Genomic DNA, 23,988 nt, shown 5'->3' with positions numbered 1-23,988 from the left:
CGGTTTACATACAGGTACTTCAAGCATTTTCCCTATTTGTCCCAGAGGGTTCACAATCTATCTAATGTATCTTTACTGAGGACATTTTTCATTAATTTATGCAGATAGCAGAGAATATTTTTTTTGTTTAATAAAACCAGTATTCTTTCATCTAGGGAAGTAGAATAAATAATCAACTGCAATTAGAGCATTTGTAGGCACTCCTTCTTCTTAACAGACTTGTGGAATTGGTTATATGTGCTGTTGTAATCATCAGTCTACTGTACACTTATAAACCAAGGAAATAAAGAGAAATGGATAGTGATCACCCATAATTCCTGACTGATTCTTCAGCTACATTCCTGGAGGAATAATGACATCTAGTGGAGGTCCTATTGCAAAAACCCTATTTAAACAAGGCGTACCAGGAATACAATGTAGATTATCAAAAAAGATAGTTAAAATAACCCTGTTTCATTCTGATTTATAACATAGTAAATGACAGCAGATAAAAACCCGAGTGGTCCATCCAGTCTACCCAATCATACATGCTCCATAAATTAATTTAGTTTAAATGATCCTTTTCTTAGATGTTTCTGGGCCAGAAACCCAGAGCCCTGCCCAATAGTATGCTTAGGTTCCATCTACTGGAGTCTCCATCAAAGCTCACTCCAGCCCATCTTAACCATCCCAGCCATCAAAACCCTCCCCAGCCCGTCCTCAACCGACTAGTCCATATACAGGACACAGGCCGTGCAATCATTATATCCATCATGAGGAGATATACGAGTACCAGCCGATATCAGCACTAACCATCCAGAAATGGCGCTGTCCAGTTAAATGCGTTATCTCTGCTGAATATTCATGGTTACTGGTGAAAGGTTAACATAACGCTGTGTCTCCGATACCAATTTTAGAGAACTGCATAAGGAGGAGAACATAAGAACATAAGAACATAAGAAGTTGCCTCCACTGGGTCAGACCAGAGGTCCATCTCGCCCAGCAGTCCGCACCCGCGGCGGCCCATCAGGTCCACGACCTGTGAAGTGGTTTCTGAACACCTCTACAACCTACCTCAAGTTCTATCTGTACCCCTCTATCCCCTTATCCTCCAGGAACCTATCCAAACCCTCCTTGAACCCTTGTATAGAGTTCTGGCCTATCACATCCTCTGGAGAAGATGGTCAATAGTGACAGGAGTAAAATTATGGAATTCCCTCCCTGGCATTCTGAGGACCTGTTCTGACCGTTTATAGTTTAGAAAAATATTACACAACCGTATGTTGAGGCTTTTCTCTGAAACTTTGTTAGTGGATATATTTATATTTAATAAGAAATCTGAATTGTGATAATTGTATTACACTTAGGGCACCTTTTACTAAGCTGCGTTAGCGGTTTTAGCGCACGCAGCATTTTATCACGCACTAAACCCACGCTACACGGCTAGAACTAATGCCAGCTCAATGCTGGCGTTAAGGTCTAGCACGGGCGGCAATCTAGCGTGCGCTATTCCACGCGTTAAAGCCCTAACGCGGCTTAGTAAAAGGAGCCCTAAGTGAAGATTGACAACATATAATTTCCTCCAGTTTTTGACAGTATCGTTTATGCTATTAGTGATTGTGCTGTAATTGAACCATTATGAATATTTTATTTGTTAACCGCTGAGTTATAGACGGTCTAGAAATTTTAGAGATAAATAAATAAGTGTGATAACTGGCAATTTTCAGCGCTAAGCAGCTATGGTTAGCAGCCAAATCAGGTCACGTAAATAGCAGTCCTATTTATGGCTGCTACAAACTTCACCAAATAGTGCTGAATACTGACTTAGCCAGATAACTTTTTAGCGGCTAAAAAACCCCTGGGTATCTAATGCTGGTCATAGAAATGGCCTGGCATTGGATATCCACATCGACACCAACTGCAGAAGTTAGTTGGCCTGCCTCACCCAATCTGAATAGCGGCCCCATGGTGCTCTCTAGAATTTTAAATATTATCTGCGTAGCTGCATCTGCTATTATGATGCCTAATAGTTTCCTAACTTTCCTTACCATCTATCTTGGTGTCATGGCCCCAAGTAGGAAGCTATTTGTTGGCTCTCCTTCAGCCCTTTTCTACCCAAAGCGGCCCTGACTTAAGAATTTGTGAAGATCACTGGCTTAGGTGTTCATCTATGCAGCATATTAACATAATCTTCTTGTCTCTCCAACGTAGATACAGTTATATGATTGACAATGTTATTCTGCTGATCACTGGGACCTTGCATCAACGACCTATAGCAGAACTTGTTCCAAAATGTCATCCCCTGGGAAGTTTTGACCAGATGGAAGCAGTCAACATTGCTCAAAGTCCCGCAGAGTTATTCAATGCGATTTTGGTTGACACCCCCCTAGGTATGTACTTTTCATAACTATTTGTTTGCAGATGACACTATGCATTGCTCACAGATGTGTGTTTCCTTTATTTATTTATTTAATTCATTTTCTATCCAGTCCTCCCCAAAGAGCTCAGGATGGTTTACAGGTCAACATACACAATATACAGTTAACAGGTTGCAATTTGTCTTAGTTACAGTACAAGTTTTCCCAGGTACAAGTTTTTACCCTAACATGACACATACCGAGGATTGTGTATCAATATATATTTCTTTGTAATCTATCAGTTTTGGGCAGGGGAGTTAAGTGAACAGGTATGTTTTTATTGGTTTCTTAAAGTTGAGGAATCCTTCAAGGGATCTAATCAGTGGGGACAGTTAATTCCAGTGGCTCAGTATGAAGTGGGAGTAGGAACATCGTTTGGCGGTTTGTAGTTGAAGGACATGGTTGGGGGCTTTTTGAGGTGTATTTCATCCTGGGAGTGAAGGGACATGTCAGCACGTACAGAGGAAGCTTGGTCGTCATGTAGCCTTGCGCCATCTGCAAAGATTTGAATGTTAGCATAAGGCTCTTGAAGACATGTTTGACTACGGGCAGCCAGTGAGCTGATGATAGAGACTGGGAGACAGGGTCGTAGGCATGGAGGTTTTTTAGAAGTCTGATTGACACATTTTGTGCATGCTGGATACGTCATATGTTCTTTGCCGTGAGACTATTGAATAGTGCGTTGTAATGGTGTGGGAGAGGACTAAGGTATAGAGTAGCTGGGTGAAGTCAGGCTCAAAAAAGTAGCTCTTTTTTTTCCGGAGTTCACACAGGTAGTAAAATGAGGATGATGCCACCTGAGAGATGTGGTTGGAATGTGATAGGTTGAAGTCAAGGAATATTCCTAGACTGGGTGCTTGATCTTTTGCAATTATGGTAGTTGAGTCCCAGCACAGAGCGTAACAGATGTAGTTGCAGTGTTCTTTGTGGATCCAAAGGAGTTCTATTTTGGAGGCGTTTAGTTGTAATTTGTTGATGGACATCCTGTTTTTTATTTCCAAAAGGCAGTTTAGGCATTTCGTGATTAGAGCATCACGGGTTTCTCCTAGCAGTAGGTATAGTTGGATGTTATCCATGAAGGAGTGAATCTGTATTTGGTATTTATAGGCTATTTCTAGGATAGGTCTAACATTGAAATTGAATAATAGGGGGACTAGTAGAGCCCTCTACGGAACATCGTATTTGATTGGTTTAGGTTTCGATGGTGCATTGTTGAGCAGTATGCTTTGGGATTTATTATTCAGGAGGTGAACCATCATAATGCAGTGTTTCGGATACCAATTTAAGAGAGCTGCGTAAGGAGGAGAGGATGGTCAATAGTGTCGAACGCTGCTCTGAGATCCAGCTGCACCAGGACATTATTACCCTTATCCTTGAGTTTCCAGCAGTTGTCGATGATGTCGAGAAGGACGATTTCAGTACTGTAGAATTTCCTGAATCCCGATTGGAAGGCAGATAGAGCGCCCTGTTTGTCGATGAAAGAGTGTAATTGGTTTAACCCTGTTTTTTCAAGGATCTTGGAGATGAAGGGTAGGTTGGAGACTGAACTAAAGTTGCCAGACACGTTAGGGTCAAGTGTGGGGGTTTTCAAGATCGGTCTGATGGCTGCTGACTTCCAGTTTGCAAGCACTTTGCCTGTTTGTAGGGAGATGTTGCTGAGAGAAAGGATGGAGCCTACAAAGGCAGACCTTAGGAAATTGAAAGATTGGGTGTCCAAGTGGCAGATGAAATTTAATGTGGACAAATTCAAAGTAAATTTTTTTCACTCAGAGAATAGTTAAGCTCTGGAACACATTGCCAGAGGTTGTGGTAAGAGCGGATAGCGTAGCTGGAAAGGTTTGGACAAGTTCATGGAGGAAAAGTCCATAGTCTGTTATTGAGAAAGACATGGGGGAAGCCACTGCTTGCCCTAGATTGGTAGCATGGAATATTGCTACTCCTTAGGTTTTGCCCATGTACTAGTGACCTGGATTGGCCACTGTGAGAATGGGCTACTGGGCTTGATGTACCATTGGTCTGACCCAGTAAGGCTATTCTTACGTTCTATATCAGTTTCCATCAATAGGGGTCAAATAGGTGACAGCATATCAGGAGGATTTCTATCACTCTGCATTATAAGCAAACTACCTGACTGTGGACATTAAGATAATTACGCTGAAGATCTTTGCGTCATCTAGGCTGCTAACATTTTATTGCAATCATACATGATTTTTCTGTGATTATTGTCATGAGTTTATCACCATTGTCTTTTCTTTTCATTACTGTAGTTGCAACATGAACTAACACTTAACTATCAATCGAAACAATCTGTGATTTATTTGATAATAGGCTGATTTTTGGTTTCAGCTGCTTTCTTCCAAGATTGTCTCTCTGAAAATGATATGGATGAAATGAACATTGAAATAATGCGCAACAAACTGTACAAGGTAAATGGCTTCTTTCAGCTTTATTTTTATTCATGTATTTCGGGATTCTAATGAAAATGAGGTTTTGTTTGTTTTTTTAACTTCAGAAATAGCCCAGGCCAATGGCATTCATTTCATGTCCTCGAGGGTCACGTAATATCAGGGTTTTAAGGGTATCCCTAATAACATAACATTGTGCTTGTTAACCACGTAACCGTATGTTCAACGTGGTCTACAAAAGATTATAAAAGTAAACATGATACTGGGAATAAAATAAATTAATTAGTCAAGCGCTTGGAGAAAAGATAGGTCTTCAGCTGTGTTCTAAAATGTTTGTGAACAGTAGTGTTCGAAATTCTTTATCATGAGAAGATGCTTGAAATGCTAAAGTATGATTTAAAAATTTCTTGATTTTACAACCCTGAACAGGAGGAAAACTAAACAGGGCATGGGTTTTTCTACTATGTTTGTATAAAACTAAAGAAAATCTATTAACCAAATAAAGGGGGGGCTATACCATAAAGAGCCTTATAACAGAAGCAACCTAGCTTAAACAGTACCCAAGCCTCCACAGGCAGCCAATGTAGCTCGCAGTAAAATGGTGTGACATGATCGTATTTCTTCAATCTGTGGATCAGTCTAACTGCTGTGTTCTGTATTAATACAAGTCTCGCTAGTTCTTTTTTGGTAATTGTCAAATAGACAATATTACAAAAGTCAAGAAGACTTAGTAATAATGATTGAACCAATAGTCTAAAAGCAGCAAATTCAAAGTAAGATCTGATTGTTCGAAACCTCCATAAGGTAAAATAACTTTTACGTACTACTGCATCTATCTAAGTTTTCATAGTGAGATGCTGACCTAAGACGACTCCTAATATTTTGATCGTTGGATGGATTGTGTACAAAATTGAGTTTATATTAATGGAGGGTTCATAAAGAATTTTACTAGGAGACGCCACAAAAAACTTTGTTTTGTCAGAATTGAGTTTGTGTTTAAATTGCTGCATCCAGGAATGCATCTGTTCCATTATAGTCTCAATTTTGGTGGTAATCTGAGACAAAACTGAGTTAAAGGGTATGACGTAGCTGAACATTCCTATATCCAGATTGCTCAAGCACGAGCCTAGCGATGAAAGGTAGGCATTAAATAATGTGGGTGAAAGTGGAGATCCCTGGGGAACAACGCATGGATTTTTCCAGGTAGGAGAGAGCTGAATCCTAAACCTAACTTCCCAAGAATCCTTTGAACCATGAATAGACATTTTCTTGAAGAACCCAAAGCATCCAAACAGATCAATAGATTGGTGTGGTCAACAATATAGATTTGCATGTATTTAATACATGCAAATCTACCTCATGCATCTTCATTAGGAGTATGCTGAAAACATGACCTATTTGCAGTCCTTGAGTGTTGTCATCAAATTCAACTGTCCTAGGCATTTGGTATGAAACAATGTGCAGTCTTTCTCAGAGCAATTTTCATGCTCCCTACAAAGTTACCCTGTAGCAGCAAGAGGTGAGGTTTGGGTGCAGAGGAGAGTTGCCAACTTTTTGACAGAGAAAAATCTGACACTTGCTTCTCTCTGTGCCCTTCTTTTGCCCTATCCCAAGTCCTTTGCCAACCCTACTATTGCACCTTCCCTGCCCTACACCTCTACAAGCCAAATGTCCACACTAGTGTTGCCATCTCAGAAGAAAAAAAGATACATGTACTGTACCGTGTTGTAAGACAGTGTCTTATATTAATTTTGGGTCCAAAAAACACACTAGGGCTTATTTTCGGGGATGTCTTATTTTTTTCATGTACAACAGTCATCTCTCCCTTCCTCTCCTCCACCCCAATTATTCCTCTTTCCTTTCTCCCCACCCCACCCTCCATGTGCAGCATCATTCCTCTCCTCTCACCTATCCCCTTGTGCAGCAACTTTCTATCCCTCCCTCCCATCGCCCTGTGCAGCAGAACCCCATCGAACTTCCCACCGTGAGACTGACATATCGTACCTCCGAGGCCTCCAAAAACAGCAGCGGTAGCAGTGCTCTGAATGGGCTGCTTCGCGGCCTTCCCTCTGCTGCATCACTGATGATGTCATTAGTGTCGATCTTTGTTGAACTTAACTGGGGCTTATTTTTGGGGTAGGACTTATATTAGGAGCCTCTTTAAAAAAATCATACTACGGCTTATTTTCAGGGTAGGTCTTATTTTCGGCGAAATACAGTACATACATTCTATAGTTATTTCACAAACTTTGTCTGATGTTATGAAAAATTAAAGTTGTGATGCCCTCTCAATAAGGTCAACACACACACTGGCGGAGTGAGAGTAGGAGGCACCCGGGGCAACGGCACCCTTCACCACATGGTGCGCCTTCCCTTCTATTCCCATACGTCTCTAGCTCTTCACCAGCAGGAGCGGCATCTTCAACTTGCTGCCCATGCCGGCCTTGGCTCTCTCTACTTCAAAGCAACTTCAGAGGGTGAGGCAAGGCTAGCACAGACAGCAGGTTGGAGATGCTGGTCACATCGATGAAGAACCAAAGAGGTATTGGGGGGGGGCTGAGAGGAGGAAAGGTGCTGGCACCCCCACCAAGAGAGTGCCTGGAGCAATCCTCCCCCTCCCCCCTTACTACACCACAAAACACACAGTCCCTCTACCGAGTCTTCATCTCTATGGTTCATTACACTGTCCACCAGGTTACTATAGGATTACTGCTCTAATAGGATTGGCCATAACATCTTAAGCTGTCATATAGGCAGCTATATACTGTTTCATTCACATTGTTGAAGGGGTGGGAGGGGGGTCAGCGACCATTTGGAGAGTGTGGGAGATGCCATGTTTTTATCGCTCCAGTGGTCATCTAGTCAGTTTGGGCACTTTTTTGGTACTTATTTGTTATTAAAACAGGTCCAGCCTCAAACGTCCAGATGGTGCTCTGGATGTTCCATTATTGCAGAAAAGCAACCAAATCATAAGCCAACCAAATGACACTCGCAACAGCCCCCCCCCCCCCCCTTTGAGATTTAAATGCACTGCAGACAAACAGCTTAGAAATACATCTCCAAAATGAGTTTTGAAAATAGCGATTTGGAAGGTTTGGCAGGAAAAATGTCCATCTGCCCCTTTATGCCACTTTTTGGATGTTTTTCTTTTTTGAAAATGAGGCCTTTTTATATGCCTTAAGTACTTTGAAAATGTGCCCCATAGCCACTTCAAGGTTAAAGCTAAAACAAAAACTGTCATTAATAGTCCAAAGAAGGTTCCAGCATGTTCCTTTCACGAGTATGATGAAATGAGAACAAAAACAGTCTTTTTGATTCAAGGATAATCCAGCCAATAAAGTAATAGCACACTATAATTCTGGCTTCTGTTTTTTGGAGGTTTTAAATTGAGCCAAGGAGGTCCAAGCTGCAGACCTCATCAATGTCTTGCAGCTCGGCTTCTAGTACTTGCAAAAACACAACAGTGTCCATGGCTGTTGCTACAAAGACAGTAGTTTCAAAGCGTTATTGATTGCAGAAGCCCCTCATAAACCGCCGGCCTCTTTATCATTTTCATTGCTCCAGACTAACAATGGCTTATTATATGCTGGAAACTGTTTTCTCATTGAAAGTAACTCATACACCATAACAAATTGTTAATTGTCAGTTTACAACAGGGAACAAATATGTCTTGAGGAGTAATAATGTGGCCTTTGAAGGACACTTATATGTTGAATCCTTTGCTTCTTACTTCTTAATCCTCTGTCAACACCACATTCACTCATGACGGATTAGTTTTCCATTGTAGTTCATTAATCCATCTATAATTCCTGTTTCTTTATTGTAGTCTTACCTGGAAGCATTCTACAAATTCTGTAAAAAACAAGGAGGTACTACAGAGGAAATAATGTGCCCTATTCTAGAGGTAAGAGTGGGGGGGGGGGGGAGGAAGGGGGGAGAGGGCATCAGGGGAAATGGCAATGGGATCAAAAAGTAACTATATGTTCCAAGTGGTCATTGAAAACATATGACCATGTTGAAATATGCCCAGACTCACCACTGCACATCAATGCTCCATAATCATTTTCACAGATATGTTTAGTCTACAGGGAAATCCAAAATCAAAAAGAAAAGTAACAGACTCCACAGCAGTAGACCAGTCAAGAAGAATAGTGCCATATAAATGCGCTTCCCCAAAAAAGGGGGAAGAGGCCTGAAAAGGTCTAAGCAATAATATTATTAATTAACAGGTTAGAAAAGCTCTCAATTAGAGAATGACACGAGGACAAATTTTTCTCCGTCCCAGCAGAAACTCATTTTCCTGTCCCTGCCCCATTCTTGTTGAGTCGTAACTTTGTGATGGACATTGAGAGCTCTTCTAATCCGTTACTTAATAAAATTGTTGTTTAGACCTCTTTAGTCCTCTTCCCCCTTTTTTTTTGGGGGGGGGAAACAAGAGGGGGACCAATTATCTGGTCTTACTCTTCATAACTGGTATATAGGGAAGAAATATTTTACATTATATTTCATTGATTTATCAGGATGTCCCTGTAGGAGCAGTACAGTTTAGAAAGTGAAGAACTTTTGTGCTCAAGAGGAGCGGAACTTGGGTGTGATTATATATGATGAGCTTAGAGTAGCCAAACAGGTTGAAAAAGCGACAGTGAAAGCTGGAAGGATGCCCGGGTGTATAGCGAGGAAAGGCTGGTAGGAAAAAAGAGGTACTGTAATAATGCTCCTGTATGCTCTTGTGATTCTTGAATAAATCTTCAAGTTGACTCCACTGATTTTTGGAAGGTCATTTGTCCGATCCTTCTTTCTAACAGCACATCTGTAGGACACATACAGTAGAGAATGACACAGTGACAGAATTCATCACTGTTCCCGTCCCCGCAGATAATCATGGGAAACCATCTCCATGTCATTCTTTAAGGAGAGAGGGAAGAATCAAAGTATGAATGGGCACAGTCACTAACACTCAAGCCTTGCATTGAAGAATGCTGTTTGAGATAGACACTAAAGAATGACACATGATGGTTTTCCATGGTTATCCGTGGGGTGGGGAATGGTGATGAAATCTGTCACCATGTCATTCTCTAATATACCGTATAACTAACAGCATGTAGAGAATGGGAACATGGGGCATAAAATACACAACCATAAAAGAGTGTAATCTATGACCAAAGCCACTGGGTGGCAGTGTTCCTTTTAGTGGTTCAGGTTTTGTATGTTTGCTTTTCAGTTCAGTTGCTGTTACCAATTTATCCTTAACTGAGCAGGTATTACTCAGTTCCTGTATTATGCCATACAAAGATGACAAGCCCTTATACAATTTGGGAATGTTTAAGACAATGCTGAAAACACATTTATTTTTTTCAAGCCTTTTTTTAAAAGTTGATATTGATGGTATCTGGCAGCAGGAATGAATGACTGTCGATTTTTGATCAAAGGTTTTTTTGTATATGTTGTTGTTCTCTACTTAGGATTTAGGCAGAATATAAATTTTTTAAATAATAATTAATTAAATAAAATACTTTTAACAGCATTTTTTTTGCACATTATTCTGGAGTGTTTAGATTTGGTTCTTGCCTTTTTCAGTACTAACTAAGGGGCAAGTTGTAGTAAGAATATCTCTGTTCTCAGAAGGCTTAACATAGGGTTACTATATTTTAAGACGCAAAAACCGGACACATGGCCACACCCAGTCCCACCTTCAGCACTGCCCAGTTCCGCCCCCAGCCTCATTTCTTCTTCCCTGAACTTCGGGCCGCATATAGAGGGCATTGAGCATGCACAGATGTGAATCACGTCATCCACACAGGCTCAGAGGCCCTCCAGATGTGGACAGAGCTCGTCAGGGCTTTCCAAAGCCCGGACAAACTGCCGGGTTTTGGAAAGTCTGTCCAGGCAATTGGACAGTCCTCTAAAAAGAGGACATTCCTGGTTTTTCCAGGACTTCTGGTAACCCTAGCTTAACAGCTAATCTGTGCCTGATGCTATGGAGAGCTGACAACCAAAATGACAAAAAGCATCAGTGGGAATTGAACCTTAGGTTCCCTGGTTTTCAGCCCACTGCTGTAACCCATTAAGCAACTTTCTATAGTGAATATACTACTACTACTATTACTACTAGCTATCATTTCTGTAGCACTGAAAAGCATACACAGCGCTGTACATTTTAACATGTCATAGATGGTCCCTGCTAAGAAGAACTTACAATCTAATTTGGACAGACACAGGACATATAGACAGCATGTTCTAATCTGTGTCTGTCTAAATTAGATTCTCAACCTAGGATACCCACAATGAATATGCATGAGATGACTTGAGGTTTTGTGGGTATCATAAAAAACCTGACTGTTACAGGTCTATTTTAAGTCTGATTTGCTCCACTCCCTCAGAATTTCTTTATAAGAAGCATTTATGTATTATTTACCCAGAGTTCTAAAGTACTCTTATGTATTTAAAGAAAAAAGGACAAAATATTGAAAAATATTTGTGAAATTTTGAGTTTTTCTAAATTCTTGATGAAACACCTTTTTTTTTAACAACCATTTGCAGCATGGTCAACCTCTAGCTCAGTGGTCTCAAACTCAAACCCTTTGTAGGGCCACATTTTGGATTTGTAGGTACTTGGAGGGCCGCAGAAAAAGTAGTTAAATGTTAAAGAAAAGATTTATAAATTATAAAGACTTTTACCCCATGCAAAATTGTCATTTCTTTAATAAGACATTAACTATTTTTTTCTGCGGCCCTCACAATTAAAGTTTAACATCTTTCCTTTCTCAGAACTGACACATTTCAATCACTATATTGAAAATAAAATCATTTTCCCTACCTTTGTTGTCCGGTGACTTTATTTTTCTGTGCTTTTAATTATGTTTCCTGGGCCTTCTTGTCCACTGACTATTTTTCTCTTGCATCCATCTTTGGCATTAACTTAACATTCAATTTTTCCATTTTTCTGCTTTCTTCTCAAAATCTACTTTTCCATGTCTTGCGTTACCTTTCCTTCCTATCTCTCTCTCCTTCCCTCCCTATTTCCATGGTCTGAAATTTCTTTCCTTCCCTCCTTCTTTCCCCTCCCCCCCCCTCGTGTAACATTTCTCTTTCCCTTCCTCCTTTCTGCCCCCTGCAGTCCATCTCCCTTTCCTTCCACCTTTCTGGTCCCCCACCCAGTCCAACATTTTTCCCTCCTTTCCACCAGTCCAACATTGTTTTCTCCCTTCCTCCTACATGCTTCTCCTCTAATCCTCCTTCCTTCAAACAAACAATATCTCTCTCTCCCTCCATGAGTCCAACTTTTCACTCTCTGCACTTTCCCCCTTTCCCAGTGTAACATCTCTCCTTCCCTCCTTTCTGTCCTCCCCATCAATCTTGCCCTCTCCTTGAGTCCAACACTTTCTGCCTCCTGCACACTTTCTCTCTCTGTTCTCGCCTCTCTCTGTCCTTGCCTCTTCCCTCCAGTGTGTAGCACCTTTTCTTTCCCTCCCTTTCTGCCAGGTCCAGAAGCACTTCTTCTCCCTTCCTTTTACCTCCCTCCTGTCCAGCAGTACCCCGTCTCACCTTCTCTCTGTCCAGCAGTACCCCTTCTCCCTTCCCTGCTTCCCTTGTTCAGCAGTATCCCTTCTCCCTTCCCCTGCTCCCCTTGTCCAGCAGCACCTCTTCTCCCTTCCTTTTACCTCCCCCCTGTACAGCAATACCCCATCTGCCTTCCCTTCCCCCTGTCCAGCAGTACCCCTTTTCCTTTCCCTGCTCCCCTTGTCTAGCAGTACCCCTTCTCCTTTCCTTCCTCCCCTGCCCAGCAATACCTCTATTTTGCGGTCCGCAGCCTGTACGCGATCCCACACACTGGGCAGGAAGAGAGGCTCTGGCGCCGGCAGCAGCTGACTTGAAACTTCCTGCTGCTGTAGCGTATGCCGGGACTCCTACCTTCGCGAATCTGCCGGAACTCATTATCTCATTTCTCTAGCCTGCCACTGCTTGTCTGGGGGTGCGGAGACAAAACGAAGGCAGGAGTCCCGGCAGATACGCGAAGGCAGCTAGAAGTTTCAAGTCAGCTGATGCCGGCACCGGAGCCTCTCTTCCTGCTCAGTGTGCGAGATCGGGTACAGACCGCGGCCCAGAAAATAGTACCTGGGGGGGCCGCATATGGCCCGCAGGCCGCGAGTTTGAGACCACTTCTGTAACCCCATCAACCTTCTGCTCCATTTCCCTCCCCTCCACCCACACCTTTACACTGGGTGTGTCTTGAGGGCTGGACTAAGAATCCTTATCCTAATGGGAACATGTTGGGGGGGAGGAGGGTTTGATCTCATTCTACTTGATAATGCTGAACACAATTGTTAGTTCCATGTGTTTTTGTTTCCTGAATTAAGTTTGAAGCAGACAGACGTGCGTTTATAATCACAATTAATTCCTTTGATACGGAACTAACCAAGGAAGACCGCAAGAACTTGTACCCGACTTGTGGGAAGCTGTATCCAGAAGGCTTAAATCTGTTGGCCAATGCAGACGACTATGAACAAGTGAAATCTACAGGAGACTACTACGCAGTATGTACCCTTAATTTAATGTCTTCCTCTGTTGCAGCCATAGGAACACTATTCAACCACTTGGCTGCTGCATAAAGATAAGTCAGTCACTTATCTGTAAGTAAGGCTGCTGAATATGTTGTCCTAAACTAAAATAGATAAGTTAGGACAGCTATTTATTAAATGGATAAAGTAATATGAATAGTTTTCACCGTCGGAGCTAGCTACATAACTTTCGGCCTCACTCCCAGAAACATCTTGGATCCTACCTCCTCCTAAATGAACAACTTATGGCCAGATATTAAGATGTGTGGTGAAACGTTATGCACTGGCTGGCACAATTTTTTCAAAACAAAGGATTTATGTGGTTAATGCCCAATGCTAATAAGTCCTTCTGAATATCAACCCCCCAAGATTTCTGTGCTAGGATACCCAACCTCCTATGGTTCAGTTTAAACCCATCCCTTAACGTGAAATTAGGACCAGTGCTGGGCAGAACTCTACTCAAAATTAGCAGTAAGGCTATTCTTAAGAACATAAGCAGTGCCTCCGCCGGGTCAGACCATAGGTCCATCACGCCCAGCAGTCCGCTCCCGCGGCGGCCCAAACAGGTCATGACCTGTCTAAATCACCAGAAGGGGCCCCCATGCCACCTTGGTTTCCTGATGAGTCCTATCTTCCCATTGAAGTCCTAGCCCTCCGGTCTTGCACATGCACGACCTGGTTGGGTTTCTATACTTTCTCAGTATGTTCTTATGGTCAATCTCATATCTTTCCATATCCTGTCTTGTTAGTAAGCTACTTTGCTTTAGAAAAACATTCAAGATGTTAGTGTTGGTGTTAGTGTTCATGCAACACTAACATGCAGGCAAAAGATCTGTAGCATTGAATAATACTTGTTTGGATTAAACTGGGCATGTGAATGCAGGAAATTTTATCTACACCTCAGATTACTTAGATGGACCACATTAACATGCATCACCATTCTCGTAACGCGAAAATAAGCCTCTGAGCTCTGAAACCTCATACATCTGTCAAAAAATGAAATAAGAACATCCATACCCCAAAATACATAGGGCTAGATTCACAAAGCAAACTGATCGGTTTGTGACCCCTTTTCGACCCGATTTTACTCTGGCCCGATTCACTTACCTCTCTGACGATCCGATTCCGATCTGTGCATGCAAATGAGGGGAACGGTGTGTGTGCAAAGTAGGCAGGGGCGCGATTCACAAAACAAATTTTGCAAACCGACTGGGCTAGCCGATCAACTCAAGAAGCAACTGCCGGGGACCAGTTGCAAATGTCCTTTCATACTCTCCAGCTCCATTGCCGCCCTGCTCTCTGCACGCCCTGATCTCGCTGCCTTTACTCTGCAGAAGCCCTGGGGCCAGATTTGGGGGAGAGCAGTGGCTGTTGGCTGCATTGTTTAGCTCCTCTCGCCGCCCTGCTCTCTGCCCTTCTCCTGCCTTCCAGCCCCACCTCGCCGCCCTGACTCTCCTCTTGCTGCCCTGACTCTCCTCTTGCCCCACCTGCTCTCTGCCCCAAATCTAAACTCCCCCTGCTCTCTGCTGCCCAGACTGATCTCTGCTGCCCCGACTCTCCTGCTCTCTGCCTCCTTCCCCGCAGTGTGAGCCTGCGTATTTAAAGCGTTAAACCTGCGGGCTCGCACTGCAGAGAAGGCAGTAGAAAAGACAGCAGAGAGCAGAGGAGTCAGGGTTAGTGAGTTTAAGAGGCTGCTGCCGCCGGGGATTGCCCTTCAAGACAACTTTTTTTTTTGTAAATCTTCATTTTTAAAAGCCAACATAAAGTGCAACAGGTTAACAAACAATTAATACAATAAACAGCACTCATTACAATCAAATAATATAATAAGTATATAACACCCCCCCTCCCGCACCCACCCACCCACCCTTCCTGGATGTGCATAACACTCATTCAGAAATCAAAGGGAAATACTAATGATCGATTCTTACAAAATGTTGTTAATGGACCCCAAATCTCTTTGAGTTTATTATAGATACATAGAGTATGATGGCAGAAAAAGGCCCAATAAGTCTGTCCACTCAAAGAACCCTCCCCCTAAAAGAACCCTCCCCTAATTGTACCAAATTCATACGTTCAAACTTATAGATTTGGCATAAGGTTTCCCACCAAAAGTTGTAATTTAACCTGTCCCAATTTTTCCAGTTTTTCGTGATTAGCTGCATAGCAACTCCTGTCATGATGAGAAGTAAATTTTTCTTATTTGCATTGATTAGACTCTTGGGCATTAGTAATGTTCCAAACACTACATCATACGACAATGACAATGGGACTTCCAATATCGTATTGATTTGACTCCATATGGATCTTCAAAATTTAAGTATCAAGGGACAATAGAACAGCAGATGATCCAGTGTCCCTATATCAAGATGACAGTGCCAGCATCTATTAAACTTAGAACTATCTAACTTTTGCAAATGAACAGGGGTCCAGAAAATTCTATATAACAGAAAAAAACAAGTCTGTCTCATAGATGCTGACGCTGTACATCTCATCCTCCAAGACCAGATCCGTGGCCATTGAGTAGAAGAAATCTGCTGCTTAATCTCAATGCTCCAAATGTCTTTTAGACTAGTTTTAGGTTTCTTGTTCAAAAGGAGAGTCGTGGCCCCCCCCAAAAAAAACAACAAAAATAAACGGAGCAGAAACGAACATGAATGCATGCGCAGACCATCTACAGGGAAAGCATGTGCATGCGTCAAGATCGCACACTTGCAATCCATGTCGGCAAATGGGGGCGTTCCTCCGATCGCCCCAATTAGAATATTGCTGGTTTCTGAATCCATTGGACCTGCTCGGGTCGGACACGGATCGGTCACGATTGGGCAGGTTAGTGAATCTAGCCCATAGTATGAGAATCACAGGTATCAGCGGCACCATTATAAATTTGATGCTAGTGCTGACAGGTAGAAAATTAATTAATTCCTGCTGGCTCTAGATACTTTTTTGGAGAATGAGTCAGGTGGAGTAGTGAAAGGCTGGAGTCTGGATTTTTTTTTAGATGGGGGAGGAACCCCAGCTCAAAGAATGGCGGAATAGACTAGGTGGCTCTTGTGTTTATCTATAGTGGGAGGAAATATTTACAGCGAGAATCCTTGTACGAGGCCACCTGCAGCTTGCGTTAACTGGCTAAATTGTGCATATCATTACTTTGAACTTTCCAGGCCAGATATTTAAAAGCATTTATCCATATAGCAGCAGCCGCGATACATACAAGTGTCATATTTGCCGGTATTTGGCAGCACTTTCCAAACAATGATGCTGAATATTCTTACAGATCATCTTGGCACTATCTGGATAGCACTGGCACAGGGTGAGGATGGAGCAAGGACATTCTGCCTAATTCTATGGATAATAACTATATATACTGAACCCCTACTCTTAGGCCGTGCAGTAACCCAGTCTGATATTTTATTTTATTATTATTTAACTTGTTTTTTTTGGGGGGGAGCCTCAGAATATAGAGCCATTTGCACAGTTGGTCCGTGCTAAACACTTCAGAATAATCTGCTTGCTTTGCTCTTTTCTTGCAGTCATTGGCAAACATCCCCCCCCCCCCCTCCCCCTTATATTGTGCTGTGAAAGGAAAAGACTGAGTGGTCTATTATCACAACAAAAGTTTATTTTTTAAAATTCAGTTATAAGAAGAAAAAAAAAGTTTAAAATAAGGGAATCAACAATAAAAAAAAAAGAAAAAATAGAGGAATATTAATATAAGGGGGGGGGGTTTACCAATGACTGCAAGAAAAGAACAAAGCAAGCAGGTTATTCTGAAGAGTTTAGCACAGACCAACTGTGCAAACAGCTCTGTATTTTGAGGCATTTCCGCCCCTCCCCCAGAACAAGTTAAGTAATAATAAAGTAAAATTATCAGCCTGAGGTACTGCAGTGCCTAAAAGTGGGGAATCAGTATAGTTATTGTTTATTGGACCACTTGGTCAGACAATTTTTGTTTAATTCTATGGATAGCCAGTGACGTTCAACTGCTATCCACATAGCCATGGTGGATAATTTTAGGAAGAGCAAAAAGGTTGTCTTAACGTAAACTACCTAGCTATACAGAGAATTCCTGAATATTACCGCTATTCACAGAGCCAACAACAGTCACCATTCTCCATGTACATCCGGATAGTGGTGCTGAATCTACTGGACAGATTTAAACTCCACAGCTGCTGTTTAGAAACCACACTGACTGCAGCATTTGAATATGAAGACATCCATGTTAAAGTGAGATATAGGACCAGATTCTATATGTAGCATCAAAAGATAGGTGCCAGGAAGATCTGCATGAAGTCTGTATTCTATCTTATATTTGATTTGAATCCTCATCCATAGTTGTGCTGAGCTATTTCTGACCGGGACCCTTGAGGAAGGCTCATGTTAGCAGAAACACGGACCACGTTGGCTCCATTGCTATTCATTGTGTCAGGTGCTCCTTACAAGTGGATAAGTGGATGTATTTGTTTTCAATAAAGATCATTTGCTTTTAACAAAGATCATCTCAAGAAAATTGGTTCAAAAAAGGCAAAGATTGTGGAAAACATTCTCTAATGTGATCAAGTGGAATTGATGGCTTCCTGTAAAAATCAGTAGCAGCAATAGGACCAAGGGAGCCTGAGTGTCGTGAGCAGTGGAAGAGGGGACCAAGAGGCAACCACTTCATCAGCGCATTCAAAATTTGAGCACAAAAGTGTTAGTTACACAGGAAGGGTTACATAATGGAAGCCATTTAGCAAATCACATTCATTTTAATTCTTGTGACATTGCTTTCTGATAGTTCTGCTAACACTAATGCCCCTATAATTCAAAATTCAATTTTCTTATATTTAAATATTGAAATCATGACCAAATAACTATTTTGCCAATCCTCTATAATAAAACTCTAAGCACGCACTTAGGAAGCCGTGATCCCTGCCGCCGTGCTGTGTGCTTCCGTGGCTGTGTTCGATTTGCGTCGTGTGTGTCATGTGGCTTGTGGCGGTTTAAGCGGCGCCATGAACAACGGCAAGAGGATGTCCTTCGGCCTGGACAAAACGGACAGGGTGTAGGTGCTGCAAGGCATCCAGCTGTGAATCAGGGAAGTGGAGGGGGAGAGGGAAAGGGGGGCTGCTTTGGGGGTAGGGGTATGCGGGGGGAAGGCAGAAATCTTGGTTTGCTCGGGGAGGGGGGAGACAGAAGGGGGCCACGGAGAGACAGGCAGGCATGGCGCAACAGAGAGATAGGCAGGCAGGGGGCCAGGGAGAGACACAGATAGAAAGAATGACAAACAGACAGGGGGCCAGAGAGACAGACAGACAGCGGCCAAAGAGAGAGAGACAAAGAAAAAAAGACAGACAGACAGAAAGCGGCCAAAGAGAGAGAGAGACAGAAAGACAGACAGACAGACAGTGGCCAAGGAGAGAGAGAGAGACAGTTAGAAAGACAGACAGACACATCTATTCTAGCACCAGTTAATATAACTGGCTTAAAGACTAGTATAAATATAAATAAATATGTATAAATCATCATAAAGTACTCAGTGCCACCATCAGGTCATTGCTAATGCAGTTCAGACCACGATAGTTATGGAACCATCATTGCACTTTATTGTTCCCTTCCTTCCATACATTGCAATGTGCAATGGCTTAATTTTTACTCAAAAAATTGCTGTTATTCCGATTATCTCTACAGTTGTTTTTAAACTTCCTATCAAAACTATGTTATAAACTGTCCTTATCCTGTTGTTCTTGTTGCCATCCTTGTTCAGCATTTAACTATCCTGTGTCATGAGCCACAGTGAATTAATCCGTGTAAAGTGCTTGTGTGATAAAGTGCTGTCCATTAAAATAACATAATCATGTTGCAACTAAATCAAATGTTTCACTGCAGGGCACTGAGTACTTTATTATCCATATTTATTTATATTTATATTGGCAAAGAAGTCATGATTTCAATATTTAAATACAGTGGTGCCTCACACAACGAACTTAATTCGTTCCAGGAGCAAGTTTGTTATGCGAAAAGTTCGTTATGTGAAACGCGTTAAGCGCAGTGACTAACGACTGCCTGCAGTGCCTGCGCGGAAGGATGCAATACATCGGCAGCGATCGTGGAAGCTCGGGCGACTTCGTTGTGTGAAACGAAGTTCGTTGTATGAATCATGAAATGAAGTTCGTTGTGTGCAGCGTTCGCTGTGCGAGGCATTCTTTATGCGAGGCACCACTGTATAAGAAAACTGAATTTTGAATTATAGTGGCATTAGTGTTAGCAGAACCCATTAGTATATTAAGAGCTCCTTTTATGAAGGTATGTTAGGGTTTTTAGCACACGCACTAAATTACCGCGCGCTATAGCGTGCGGTGGCTGAAAATCTACCGCCTGCTGAAAAGGAGGCGGTAGCGGCTAGCATGCTCGGGAATTTAACACGCGCTATTGAGCACATTAAGGCCCTAGCACACCTTCATAAAAGGAGCCCTAAGTGGTTACCATAGAAAGCTGTTATAGATTGCTTTCTGATATTCATGCTTGATATAGTTCAGCTGTGACTATTACCTTTTTCTCCTGAACAGTTTGTTACCATTAAACAAAAAAAAAATAATAATAATCCCCACAAAAATCATGTAGGGATGCTAACTGAATCTTATTTTGAATGATGACTGGATAATCTGTGTAATTTTCTGAGGTATGAGCATACATGTGATTTATTTCTCCAGAGAGGTTAACATCAATATCTTCAAGATAGCTGTTCTTCAGGAACATTACACTTTCATTCACAGTTATCTGAATCAATCAAAAAATGAAAACATCATCTGTAACATTTTGTATTTGATTGATCTTTTCAAGTGTGCGCATTGTAAGGATAATCAATATCAAAGGACTAATGTCACTACTATCTCATCAACTACTGTATAATTGGCTGTTTAGGGCTGTTTAGCCAATTATACAGTAGTTGATGAGATAGTAGTGACTTCAGTCCTTTGATATTGAATATAAATTATGGACCAATGTTGAAGAAGAGACTGGGTTATTCACTTACATTGTAAGGATAAAGCATTCCACTCAAAATGTGTCCCTAGGAGAAAGCGTTTCTTTGGCATTACTATCTTTGACTATTAACATTTAAAATTCTCTCCATTTATCTGTATATTTCTAATTTATCTAAGGCTTTAGATTCAATATTGTCAAAAGTTTCAAGGGGTTTATTTTAAGAAATCGGAAAATAAGTGAAATTCTGCATTTCATCTGAGTGCTGCCTTTGTACAGTATCCTGTTAGGCCTTGATAGTCCTGTGAAACCGATTCAACAGATGATTCCAAAGTTCTAACATGACCCAAATTCTAATCCATCCATTTTCTCATGCAAAGTACCTGTTTTTATTTTCGTTTTATCATTGACATCAATAGAAAATGATTAATCCCTTCAATAACTGAATCATCAATTTCAGAAACAAGTATGAAAAATACATTTGTGACTCTTGAGAGGTTCCATATTGATCCCTAAAATGGGGTTTCCATTCTGAGGTGAGCTTGGTCTGAGGATGTTGTGGAAGCAAGGTAGTGTTCATAGCCTCTGTGGGAGACAACTAAGGTCATTGTTTAAAAGTAACACTAAGGGGAAGGGGGGATTAATCAAGGTGCGGTAAAGGTTTGCCCTTTACCGCACCATGATAGCCTATGGGATTCAGCAACCTGTGGTATCCTTGTACCACCAACTATCCAATCTACTGACCATGAGACAAGAATACAAAACTTTCAGAAAAGAAATAAAAACCCTGCTATTCAAGAAATCCATCAAAACAAACTAACACCGCAGGAAGAACTTCAGTCCCCCAACTCTTCTGGATATGTCCAGATAACCTCTTATGTAATCCGCCTTGAACCGCAAGGTAATGGTGGAATAAAAGTCACTAATGTAATATTGTTCTATATGAATAATGCTGTCTGCAAGCCTCATCGCAAGCAGTGTTATTCCTGTGGTCCAGGAACATAAGGCTATACAAAGCCATAGCCTGATGCGCCTGGGCTACAGGGATAAAGTCCTACCCCCTATGTACAAACACACACAACCCCCCAGTGAGGTCTGGGGGGAGTGGCCAAGAGCAATGCCCCATCACTCCTAGCCTCTCTGGGAGACGGCCACTAGGGGCACCATTTTCTGAAACAGCTGCTATATAAATTTGACTTAAAGTCCTAATTCTGCTTGATAAATTCTCCCCTACAAGGGGAGTTCATCAACCAGTGTTGGGGCTTAATGCACCTTTAACCATGTTAAGGAAATTAGCATACACTAAATTCTAAAGCCCATATTATGCCTATGGGCTAACACATGTAACACAAGAGAACAGACTTCTCTAACGGAGTTCACACAAACCCGTTTTTAAATAGAGATTAAGCACTATAAAGTAACACTTTAGCATACACTTAGATATGTGTAATCCGGCCAAGAACCACAGTTCCTATAGCCGAACCCACCGTTCCATCATAGTGTGTGACTATTAAGTGATACAATAAGGCAGTGTGCCTAAAAGTTAGCAAAATTTCCAGTGGGCTAACACATGCCAATTTCCTTAACGCATGTTAAGATGCGTTAAACCCTAATACTACTTGATGAATTCCTCCCTTAGTGGCCAGATTCATGGCCCATAATTGCAAGATCATGGCCCTTAGCCTAGAACAAATGACATCTCTAGAGAGATGGCAACAGAGGAGCAAACTAGGTATAGGGAGAGGGGGGCAAGCCAATGTAATATTTCCACACATTATACCCTTCTTTACCCCCGCATTTAAATTAGTACTATAAGATACCATGGCCTTCTCTCCATAAAGACACCCTCCTCCTCCAGTCATTTTCAGCTATTCAATAAAACCACTGTTATTATGATAGCATCATTCAATACAATACCATCAAACGTCTTAGAACAGTCCAAAATGCGGCCGTCCGCCTCATCTATGATCTCAAAAAATACGACCATGTTAGCCCCTACTACACCAAACTCCATTGGCTTCCAGTTGAGGCAAGGATCATCTTTAAGTTCGCCTGCCTCTGTTTCAAAACTCTTACAGGATCTTCCCCAATCTACTTGTCTGAGCACCTTGAAATAGCAGGCCCCTCTCGCACACGAAACGCTCACCTATTCACCTTTCCCTCCCTAAAAGGCTGCCTCTACAAGAGATTCATTGATAGAACCCTAGCATTCCAAGCGGGCAAATGGAACAATTGCCTTACCGCCCTCATCTCCAACTCCCCGCCCTACCACCTGTTCAGGAAGTCACTAAAAACCTACCTCTTCGACAAATTCCGCTAACGCTGCCTTCCCTCCTTCCCTGCACCCTCCTGACCTCGACATGCCTCCATTCCCTCTGACTACGCCCCCCTCCCAAGCCACTATGGCCTCTCTTTCTCAATCTCTGTTTTATCTAATTGCCCTGCCTTTTCATTGCCTCCATTTACCACCGCTATAACATGTAACATCGCTATATACGTACTGTCTCTTCTTTAGTATATGCCTTTTTATTACTGCTATTTATGTAACATCTCTGTAAATGTAACAACACTGTAATATGTATCATCGCTGTAAATGTACAGTCTCTTCTATTGTTAACCGCATTGAACTTCCATGGTATTGCGGTATACAAGAATAAAGTTATTATTATTATTATTATTACATTTTTGTATGTGGGAGGCTGAATTCTCTACAGGACAATATAAACCCTGAAGCTCCAGTTCTGTATCACAAACTCTATATTCTTCCAACAGTAAAGCTATTCCTCTTACAAACTGCAATAGAAAAAGTTTTCAAATTGTGCTTATCAACAGGTCTACAGCAGTCGGGTTTTAGAATCGTAAAACCCGATGCAAAACAGCCAAGCAAATGTTAGCAAATGCGAATCAGTCGCTTGGCTATTTTGCATGGGGTTTTACAAACTTGCATGGCCAGATCGGAAAATGGGTGCTCGATGGGGAAAACACGTGGTGGGCAGTTTTATGAATCAGATCGGATAGCAGCAATCGTTGCTAAACCTGACGATCGCTGATTTTAGTTAATCGGTTCCTATATGCTAGCAAAATCCTTCATTTCTGTCACACATGTAGGAAACAGAAATGTATTTTTTTTCTCATATTCTCTACTAGAAACAACAATTGAAAAGATGTGCGTTTCCCAAAGTAGACACGAACCAATCTTTAAAAAGAATTGAATTAAAAAATTTATTTTCTACCTTTGTTGTCTGAGTACTTTTTTTTAATTGGGTTGGTCCCAAACTGCTCCACGTTTTGTTTCACTCTTCTCTTAAATTCTTTTTCAGTCTGGCCTTTCCATTTCTTGTCTCTCTTCATCCTTCTTCTTTTCCTTCTCTATATCCACCTGGCATGAATCTTTCTGATTCAGTTATCCTTTGGTCCGTAGGTTTCAGATCTATGTAAAGCAGGTTTCTTCACATTGCGTCAATTATGTACAGTTCATAAATGTGTTTGATCATAATTCCTTTCATTCTCTGTTACTTGCCTTTTTTATGACTAGACTTGTTATAGCAATATTGTTTATTCTGGTATCTGTTATTCCCTTCCTCAAACTTTACAGAATTGTGCCATTCGTCTGCTCTGTCATTCGGGTTGTTTTGTGCATGTGATGCCTCTGCCCAAGGAACACCT

General features: G+C 41.7%; 1 protein-coding gene across 2 annotated transcripts in view; it reads left to right on the top strand.

The window, feature by feature from the left end:
• The window catches only part of ATP6V0D2 (ATPase H+ transporting V0 subunit d2), a 63,591-nt gene that overhangs the window by 25,369 nt on the left and 14,234 nt on the right, over nucleotides 1-23,988 (top strand). The window contains exons 3-6 of one of the 2 annotated variants that reach the window (XM_033934000.1): nucleotides 2,191-2,369; nucleotides 4,743-4,822; nucleotides 8,628-8,705; nucleotides 13,222-13,335. In XM_033934000.1, the coding sequence (XP_033789891.1) occupies nucleotides 2,191-2,369; nucleotides 4,743-4,822; nucleotides 8,628-8,705; nucleotides 13,222-13,335 (451 nt within the window). Of the gene's footprint in view, nucleotides 1-2,190; nucleotides 2,370-4,742; nucleotides 4,823-8,627; nucleotides 8,706-13,158; nucleotides 13,336-23,988 lie in introns of both variants that reach the window. The other variant, XM_033933999.1, reaches the window with a different exon arrangement.

This window comes from Geotrypetes seraphini, chromosome 2, assembly GCF_902459505.1.
Source record: "Geotrypetes seraphini chromosome 2, aGeoSer1.1, whole genome shotgun sequence".
NCBI classification, from domain to species: domain Eukaryota; kingdom Metazoa; phylum Chordata; class Amphibia; order Gymnophiona; family Dermophiidae; genus Geotrypetes; species Geotrypetes seraphini.
This window is presented reverse-complemented; position numbering and strand designations above follow the sequence as displayed.